At 43.0% G+C, this 10,492-nt stretch overlaps 1 protein-coding gene across 4 annotated transcripts in view; it reads right to left on the bottom strand.

The window, feature by feature from the left end:
• Positions 1 to 10,492, bottom strand: part of RBFOX2 (RNA binding protein, fox-1 homolog 2) — a 318,764-nt gene that overhangs the window by 8,304 nt on the left and 299,968 nt on the right. For 3 of the 4 annotated variants that reach the window (XM_019515300.1, XM_019515302.1, XM_019515301.1), the window contains exon 11: positions 666 to 754. In XM_019515300.1, the coding sequence (XP_019370845.1) occupies positions 666 to 754 (89 nt within the window). Of the gene's footprint in view, positions 1 to 665; positions 755 to 7,620; positions 7,664 to 10,492 lie in introns of those variants that run through there. The other variant, XM_019515303.1, reaches the window with a different exon arrangement.

Raw genomic sequence — 10,492 nt, 5'->3', positions numbered from 1 at the left:
GTAATAAAAGCCATCACATTTGATGCATCCTTTACTGCTAATGGTACGATCTGGGAGAAAGGCAACTACTATCATTAAGGTAACTGCCCTTGTTACAGCTGCTAAATGGAAAAGAAGTGAGGGATTCTGAAAAATAAGACAGTGAGAGTGTAAGCTCGCAGCTCTTGCATGTGCCAGAATGAAAATGCAACCTCACTACACAGGGGGGAGAGAAAATCTTGGGGCAATTACTTGGGTGGTAATAACCCCCTGCAGTTATACAGAGGTTTTCATTAAAGGGTCTCAAACTGCTTGACTAGTGGAATCACTCTCACGGTTTTACAGTTGGGAAAAACAAAGGCACTGAGTGATTAAACACTTCCTCAAGGTCCAACATTTCTCAATTCCTGGCACCTGGCCCTAGCCATAAACCACTCTGCCTCCCTTGGCAGAGGATCAAAGGGCACCAATACAGACATTTCCCTTACGCCCGCATACACCTGACAGCTACACAGCCCAGGATTGGAGGAGGCAAACGGAACTGTGTACTTTACATGTTTTCTTTCTTGAGGGGCGTGCGAATGAGACAGACAGAGAAATGGGATAAAGGAGTATGAACATGGAACAGCACTCCTTGAATCCTTGAATACATAAAGCTTGTCCTTGTCCCCCTCCCCCTTACATACCCATCGCTGTAAGCTGCTGCAGCGGCTGCAGCGGCTGTGGCTGCTGTTGCAGTAGCAGGCTGTGCATATCTGTAGGCTGCATATCCACCCTGCAGGAGAGAAGAGAACTGACTTTACAGATACCTGTCCACCCACACAGGGCAAAACATCACACGCAGCATGAAGAGAGGGATGTTTCAAACTGCATCAGCTCCTATGTCATGTCCAACACAAGAGTCACCACTAAACCCATATATGCTCTGCCCTTCCCCAGAAGGCTTGGGCAGACTTGAATCATGGTAAAAAGCCCCAGCACAGTGCACTGGGGAGCAGGCCAAATGAAATGTAGGATTATCCTTGTGGGAGGTTATATTTGGTATTGAGGATGGGAAAAACCAGGATAAACAGAAGTAAAACCTGAATGCTCTCCACTTCGCATGACATTGTTAAATTTCTTTTCCAGTGGTATCTGTGCTAGAAAGGAAGTCATCCAGAGGAACTCTTACTTTTCTCTACCTTGAGCATGGAAAGAAATGTAGATATTACCTGGCCTAGATCCACAGAAATGCAACAAGTTAAAAAAACCAGAACTGAACAAGGCAACACCAACTGGTAGTCTCAGACCTGCCAACAATTAAATGTATGCAGAGACTGAACCACTTGGATGTGGCCCCTCAAAATGAAGGTGAAACATTGGAGAATGGGTGGGTGGCTGCTATGTTAGGGAAGCTTACATTGCTGTTTTTATGCTATATTTGCTCTGGAGAATATACAGACACTTTTAAAATCTGCTGATATCCTACCAGTCCCAGATGGTTGTTCAGAAAGATACCTATGCCTCTCGAAGAACTGGCAAAAACCATTCTGCATCCTGAGCCAAAGGACTTGTGGGTCTCAGAGCAGGATTCCTGAACAGTAGCCAAACAGCAGCTCCTTCCACTCCTACTTTCTCTGGGCTGAGGGAGGCCTGGCTAGTCAGGCGAGAGGCTCTGTACTTTAAATGGGACCCCTGAAGTAACCTACAGCATGAAAGGATATTTTCTGGGGACAGAAGCCAATCTCAAGAGGCTACTGTACCTAGAAGCCATGATAGCGAGCACCCTGAGACAGGAAATTTGATTTACTGTACGATTCTGTACATGGCTTTTTCTTAACTTTGTGGGGAATAATATTGTCAGTGACTATAATTTCCCTACATGACTGAGTGACAGGGAGTCATAAATTAAAACAGAAAACTCTAAAGTCCACTTTTGTTAGTTTTCAACATTTATACAGTTGTGTGGGAATAGGAGCTGGCCTGAGGCCCTTTCACTCCAGAACAGGTTTACAGTTGCTCTGCCATGTGCAGCATATATAGTTCTTGGCCAGAGTAGGGGAAAAGCAAAAACCTCAAGATTATATCCAATCAGAAGGAAAACACATGAACAGTTTCAGCATGGGAAGTCTGCCTCTTCTGCTGGACTAAATCTTGGGTTAGTTAACTTTAACAAGAGGAAATGACTTTCATTACATTTCTGCTGCCTGATGGAGCAAATCTACCCCAAGGGCAGAGTGTCTTAAGGGACACTGGTTTGGAAATGCTGTCTTGCTCTGGAGTGGATGAAGCTATAATGCATATGGGTAAACTACAGTGTTCTTGTTAGTAGAGTAGGACACCATTCAAATCTTCACCCATTAAATATCATATCTTCCCTTTAAAATGGCATCATGTCACAGCTTTGCCCTTCTAGCTATTAACTGTCTCTGTTTTAGTTCCTTCATCCCAAAGCAATGGACGAATGGGAAATACAACACGAAACAGGTCTGCCTAGACAGCAATGAGTTAATGAGTTGAAACTCAAAAAAGAATCCTCCAAAAAGTGGAAACTTGGTCATATTACTAGGAACAAACATAAGAATAACCACACAGATGTTCAGGGAGAAAGTTAGGAAAGCCAAGGCATGATCTGAGATATACCTGGTAAGAGACATAAAAGGCAATAAAAAAGGGATTCTACGAGTATGTCAAAAGAAAGAAAAAAAAAAAAAAAAATCAAAGAAACCATAGGTCTTTACAAAATACAGAAGGCAAATCTAGTTATGGATGATGCAGAGAAGGCTGAAGCATATAATGTTTTTACTTCAGGTCTTTACAAACAGGGTCAGCTACCAGATGATGAGCCTAGTTGGCAGCAAAGATAAAGAAGGAAACAAACCGTCTAGAGTAGTGGAGGAACAGGTTACAGATGACTAAGAGAAGCTAGATGCTTTCAAGTCCACAGAGCCAGATGAGATGCAACTTAGGATACTGAAAGAACTAGCTAAGATAATTTCAGAGCCATTAGCTATCCTTTTTGAGAGCTTGTGGAGTTCGGGTGAGGACCCAGGTAACTGGAAAAGGGCAAATATAGCGAACATCTTTAAGAAGGGGAAGGAGGAGGATCAAGAGAATTACCAATCAGTCAGCCTGACCTTGATACCTACTAAGATTATGGAGCAGGTCCTCAAGGGATTTATGGTAAAGCATCTAGAGGCAAAAATGGTGACCAGAAACAGCCAGAATGGAGATTCACCAAAAGGAAACCATGCCTGACCAACCTGCTTTCCTTCTATGATAAGGCGGCAGGATCTGTGGATGGGGAGAGCAATGGAGGTGACGCAACTTGATTTGAGCAAGGCTTTTGACACTCTCTCATAACAGTCTCATTAACAAGCTAAGCAAGTACCAACTAAATGAAAGAGCGTAAGGCAGACACAAAACTTGTTGGCTCAACATACTCAAGTAGTCAACAATGGCTCAATGTCTAGTTCAGAGGAGACATCAAGTGGAGTTACCCAGGAGCCTGCCCCATGTCTGGTATCATTCAACATCTTCATTAATGATTTGGGCCATGGGAAGAAGTGCTTGCTTAGCAACCTTGCAGATGATGCCAAGTTGGGTGAAGTCGCAGATGCCCTGTAGGGTAAAACTAGGATCCAAAATGACCTGGAAAGACTGGAAAAATGGTCTGCCAACAACCAGATGAAATTTAACAAGGACAAATGTAGAGTCCTGCATCTGGGACAGAACAACTGCATGCATGAATCCAGACTGGAGAATGACCGGTTAGGCTGCAGTACTACAAAGAAGGACTTGGTGGTTACAGTGGAAGTAAGGTGAATATGAGCTAACAGTGTGCTCTCCAGGGGGCAACAACAACAAAAAAAGCCAAAGGCATACTGGCTGTATTAAAAGGAGTGTCACTTACAAATCAAGATAAATTATTCCTCCACTCTATTGAGCACTGGCGAGGCCTCACTTGAAGTACTGTGTCCAGTTTTGGGCCCCAAACTTCACGGAAGATGTGGACAGATTGGAAAGAGTCCAACAGAGAGCCACAAAAATTGTTAGGGACTTAGGAAGCACAACTTATGTGGAAAGGCTGAAATAACTAGGGCTACTTAGTCTGGAGAAGAGCAAACTGAGGGAGGAACTTGATAACAGTCTTCAAATACCTGAAGAGCAATTACAGAGAGGATGGAGACAGACCACCTTTTCTCGGTGGACATACAGGACAGGACTAGAAGCAATGGCCTCAACCTGCAACACAGGAAATTTAGCTTGGAGGTCATGAGGAACTTCCTGACTATAAGGGTGGTCAGGCATTGAAAACAGGCTACACTGAGGAGTTGGAAACTCTCCAGACCTGGAAATTTTCAAGAGAAGTTTAGGTATACACTTGGCTGGGATGATTTAGTCAGGGATGATCCTGTCTTGAGCAGGGAGCTGAACTGGATGACTTGATGAGGTTCCTTCCAGCCCTGCTTTCCTACGATCTTAATTTTTTGGCTTTTACACATTATTACTGATCCCCAAAATGTGTGAGGGAGAGAGCACATGAGATACAGTGAGATTAAGTTCATTCAAATTAAACCTTCCCCAGGAAATTCAAATAAATCTTCAAATGAATAATGGCACTGTACCCTCTCAGTTTATGAGACTGCTGAATTCTTGATGAGTCTAATAGTCAGGCAGATGCAAAACATTCAAATCCACACCGCGTAGCATCACATGCAGGGCAGCCTGCATTAGAACGTGCTGAGGTTCTCGCTCTCCTACACATTTGCTACCTACATTTGAGGTTAACAGCCATGTTAAATGTGACTGGAGGTTACTGTGGACATGACAGCAAGATGCAGTTTGAAACCAAAAAAAAGAGGCGAGGGGGGGTTCATTTATTCTTTTAAACTTACATGTCTTGTACAGGAGAAGAGGGAGAAAGGGGTTGGAGTCAGGTGTGGGAAGGGGAATGGTGTAACATTTATTAATCAAATTAAAAACTAAGCATGCTGACATCTGGAGCTAAAACAACCAGCAAAATCACCACGTTCAGACTCATATTGGCTAGTTCTATCTATCCCAGCATTCTCTTGGGACAGCAGTTCGCCCTAGGCTCTACCACAAGCTCGGTGAAGTACACAGCCTCAATTACTAGAGCGTGCAGCCACAACGACCTGCTATTACGGAAACAGTCAGTCACCACTGGAGTTAACATTCCAAACCTTAACAATCCCCACATCCCCCCAAAAATAAATGTCTCCCACCCTAGCCCTCTCCCACACCACAATGTTAATAATTATAACAAGCAATAACCCATCTGTTATATCAGAGAAGGGAACAGAGACTCCACTGAGAGATTTAGAGCGAGATGTTAACATTTCTTCAGTCGACTGCACAACAAACAAAAACAGGAGAAATAATTCATTGGAGAAATGAAGTTAAGAAATAGGTGACATGTGTACTGCTTTTAACCATGCACTGAAGCTACTGCTGACTTAAAAAAAAAAGTTAAAGGTTATATGTATATACACACATGAGCAGACTTGCTTGAGCTAAACCAGTCTGCAAATTCTATTTGTGTGTATATCAATTCAAAAAAAAGGGGGGGCGTGGAATTAGCATGGCTATAATACATTTTTTGCATAGAAGCAATGAGCATGGATAGCTTTAGGGATTCTAGCATCTGGATCTCTCAAGCGTGATTGAATCAGGTCCCAAAATACAAAAGCAAGGAGGAAAAAAAAATGTTTCTTTCTTACTCCTTTTTTAATATTCTTTCATTGCTTTCAGTGAGTTTCAGGAAGGGAGAAAAGCCCAGGGAGACACTGTGCAAGTTTTCTTACTTAGCAGTAACTCCCACTAATCCAAACCTGGGACCCACATGTAGTTTCATCAGTACCTCTAAAATCCCACACAGCTTGTCCAAGGCACCCATGACATGGCCCTTCTGCTATTCTTGTCCACACTGAATTTCGCCTGAAGGAAGAAGCTAATCTGCTAACTCACTCAGTTTCTAATGCCACTCACACTTCAGGTACTGTACTTTATTTGAACTGTGTCACATTTTTGATGAAGCTGAGTGTTCATGTCACCTCATGAATACAACAGACTCTGACTAGCTTCTCTATAGCCCTCCAGTGCTGCAGCTAGCTCCTAAGGGAACATGCCCTTCAATGGCACAGTCCCCAAATACCTAGGACAGTTGTGCAAACTTTCTCCATCTATTTAAATTAGATGATTTTACAGTGACAAGTTTCGCCATCAAGATGCAATTTTTAACAAAAATCTCCAATTAGTGTCAAAACTAATGAAAGTCTCTAGACTTCTTGTGAGCATGTTACGTCAGATCAGGTACCTTCCTACCAGCCAGACAGCAACAACACTTTGCCACAAGAAGAGGGGGGAGCAAGAAGGGTTGCACATATTTACTTGGCAAGCAGAAACAGCTCTTTAGAGCTTAGTCTTTTGGATTGGTTTGGGGAGGTATGAGAAAGATGAGCAAGTACAGTCCAGGCCACTGATTCTCAGCCAGGGTGCTACAGCACACTGGAGTACCCTCAATGAACCTCTCCTCCAGTGGGGATATATAAATAATCCTACAGGTTGCTTCTGTAGCTCTTATTCTTCAAATCTGCTTGAGTCTGCTTAAATGCATGGCAGAACAACTCTTTGGAAGGCCAGAGAATTAAAATGTGCATATTCCATGGCCAGCCACAGAAGGACACATCAAAATATCCTCTTGCTTTTCCTGGAGTTGCTGGGAATTATTGGATAAATGATGCAAGTATGAAGCTGCTAACTGAACTGAAGCAGCAGTATGACTAGCTGCTGAATTTTCTAAAGGGGAATAATGAGTATTTTAAAGAGGGTCTACACACCTCTTCAGCTCAAAACACAGGCACTCTCTCTTTCCTATAAAAAATCCATATGGGGTAATCAAAAACTAATCAGAACATGAAGACACCCAACTGCATCCTGCCTCCTCTGTCCTCTTTTTTTATTGTGTTATCCAAGCATATTAGCAGGTGCCCATCCCTGGAGTGGCACAGGACACAATGAGATAAGCAGATAAATTGTGATGATGCAATTCTGTGCCTGCATTCCTCCCCCTAAGTCGCACATGCCTTTCCACACCCATGGAGAAAAGCACAGTCCATGTGGTGTCTCTCTCTATTTGCCAGCCTAAATGGCAAATAATCCAATTTTTAAAAGGCCTGAAAAGAGACTGATGGGTTCTCTTTGCCCTTCCCAAACTTCCCTACAATAGAAGGTTACATGCAGAAGGCGCTGGAATTGATTTCTAGTACTTATGTCTTAAAAAGCTGGCAGATATGCACCATAGATGGGCACTGATGAATGGAGAGAGGTGACAGGACAGCAGTGTCCACTGCACTAGGCGCATCTGTGTGAGTGATGGGACAAGCATGACCCTTAGCTCTTCCATCTAATTTTCCGAACAAAATGCTGTTCAACATGAAACCTTATGTGGAGCCCTGATGTAGCAGGGGCATTGATCACACACTCACAAATCTGCACTGTCCTAAAAAAAGGAGGAAAAAAAAAAAAGCCTCTGTTCCCATCTCTAATGTGGCGCTGAAATGGTTAGTATAATTCAGGGTTTTTTTTCCACTGCAATCCACAATCTGATTGGTTGGCAGGTCACACTGGCACTCCTACCTGAGGTATTTTAGCGCTAATGATTGGTTCCTGTAAGACTATTCTATAACAGAACACAGGAAGAGCAGTTCAAAAAAACACAGCTGTGGAAGGAAACAATCATACAAACAGCCCACAAAGGGGCTCACCAGCCTTTTCTTTCCAGTGGATGCAAGCACGCTTTTCACAGATAGGAATGGTCTTTGCAGATGCTTTGTTATCCCAGACTGACCCCTTTTGCAGGAGAGCCAGTACCTTTCCTAACAGCCAAAATGGAGCCCAACACCCTTAGCACCCTGGGGCAGGTTTCTTTGCAAATTCAGGTATTTTGCCAGAGAGGAGCAAGTTCCACAAGAGGTGGAACCCTGTTTTCATAGAAGAGATGCTGGCTAGCAGGAAGGTTGCCCCAGGAAAGAAAAGAGGAGGGAGAAAGAGGAGGAGGAGTAAAAGGAGGTAAAGCAGGAGGCAGATCAGTCAGTGCAAGGACAACTGGAGCTTGAGACAACTCTGTTCCCCCCTACTCATCCCATCCTGCCAGCTGAAGATCTTTCTCCCCACCTGTACCTCCACATCAGCCTCCCCCCAACAGCTGAGCAGGTGTGAGCAATCTTCAACTTAACTCCCACTATATCAAGACTAATGAACCCTCTTTCCCAGAGAAGCAGTCAGTGACTGAAGAACCTTCTTCCTTTGCCACAAAACCCCAGACAATGCTTTTATGGTGACCAAACACAAATGCAACAACACAGGACACAATTCAGTGGGTTACAACCCAATGACTGGTTGGTTACTCATTCAATTTGTGCCAATTAGCAGAATGCATAGTAGGGTGCATTAGAAGTTAGGAGTGAGATTTAAACCTCCATTAACTACATCAAGAGTTCTGGTAATGAAAAATAAAGGTAAACCTTGGCCAACCTACCTTGACAGATGCCCTATATTTCCAGGTCCTGTGTTCATCCAATAAGGGGAGCTCAACCATTTATAGCAAAATGCCCAGTAAGCTGTTTTATCTATGGATTTTAGTCAAATTTAAGATCTCTCTGACACAGCAAGACAACATGGAGTGAATGAGGGGATTCTCTGTATTATTAAAGCTGGTATTCTTTACAGGTGTTAAACTGAGTCCCTTCTAGGCATCAAAGGAGGAAGTTAAAGGTCTGAAGGAACTTTCTAAAAAGTATAAGGGAATAAGTGTGGTCAACAGCTTCCTCTTAACAAGAGGGGCCTTAATGTGCTAGGCAGAGAGAGAAGTGACACCAAGCATGGACTAGCTGCCCATTCTCCTGCTTAATCATTGCAATATCAAGGCCAGACTGATTGATCTAGAAAGAGTAATGCTTTAGGAATAAGGGATGGGGGAAAGAAGTCAAAACTCTTTCTTTTTCCTTTGAAGGACTTTTATAATGGAACACTTAATTAGGCAGGCCTATTTTTAGGGGAGCATGTGTGCAAGGCCATGTTAGGAGGAAATGCATGTGCAAAAGTGTGTGTCTATGTATGCATGTGTGTAAGCAGTGAGCACATGTACGAGCGAATATACTTTGATTCCCTGCAAGCATATCTAGGACAGTAAGTACTGCTGTGTTCTGACAAAATGCTGTCCAATTGCTGGGGCTAGTTGTGCTTGGAAACATGTTTTTACAAGGCCTGAAGCTTCCGTGTAGACCAGAGGCCCATAGGCTACCTTATCTCTTACTCAGCTCTGACCCTAGGGAAAAATCTCTGGAGAGCATGTGCATCTACCTCCTCAGCAGTGCAGATACCAAGTCAGTTCTTCTGACAACCATACCATAAATAAGACAAAATATTTGCAGCTCCAAGAGGGATCTCCCACAAAGAGGAACTTTGGAGCAAGATAGATCAAGGTTGGTGATGGTAGCAGTGAATTTTAAAGCTGTTTTTCTTCTTTTCCTTTTTTTTTTTTTTTGAGAGAGAATCCTCCTATTCATCCCAAGAACCCTACTGGAGTTCTTCCCTTCTCAAGGCAAACTGCTCTCCTCACCAACCAATCCGAATCACTTGATCCTGTGTTCCAGAAATAGCACCTACAATCAGTTCAAAGATATCAGTGACTAGGAATTATGGATACAGATTGGCTGGTGAAGTCACAAGACAAGACAAAGCCTTTTGTAGCACACAAGAGATTTCAAAGACAGCAAAAGGTTGTGGAGTCTTCTGTTTAAACAACACCCTCACAAAGTGTGCGTTACAACCCCCTTTGGGAGAAGGAAGAGAACCTTGTTCTATTTAGGTACCATTTGAAGTAGCAAAATAAGATCTTAACATTTAATCTAGTATCTCAGACTCCTTTTTTCATCAGCCCCAATGTCTTCCCCAAGAGGGGTGACATCTGTATCCCAACAGTATGTGAGACTTTGTAAACGGAGCTCAGTTAGCTTAGTGCCAGCTGCACCAATCAAGTGTGAAAGGGCCCCAAGAGGGGAGAGGAAGGGGTGGGAGGGGAAGAAGGAAAGGGAAGGTCTGAGGCTAAACCAGTCCTGTTATTTTTTTATCCAAATTATGCAAATGAGAGAAGTGTTGAGAGAAATTTCAATTTGCTAATCATCTCTCAGTTTGATTAGTAGCAGTGTGCATGTGGGGAAAGGATACCCAGTAAAACTGACCCTGGCAATGATCAGGAAACCCAAAGGCTTAAGGTCTTGCACCCAGGGGCAAGCGCAGTGACAGAGAAGCATGCTTGCATTCTTAAATATATAAATATATATATCCACAAGGAAGAAGAAAATTAAAGTAAATGATATTTTTAAAAAAAAACCAAAAACAAACCAAACCAAACCAAACCAAACCAAACCAAACAAACAAACAAAAAAAAGGCTGGCTTGTCAAGGGTTGGGGATGAGAAGGCTCCGGTGTGTGTACTTACATAGAG

Source organism: Gavialis gangeticus, unplaced genomic scaffold (assembly GCF_001723915.1).
Source record: "Gavialis gangeticus isolate Ggan-Ray unplaced genomic scaffold, GavGan_comp1, whole genome shotgun sequence".
Lineage (NCBI taxonomy): Eukaryota > Metazoa > Chordata > Crocodylia > Gavialidae > Gavialis > Gavialis gangeticus.
Note: the sequence above shows the minus strand (reverse complement) of the source record. Positions and strands in the feature narration are given on the sequence as shown.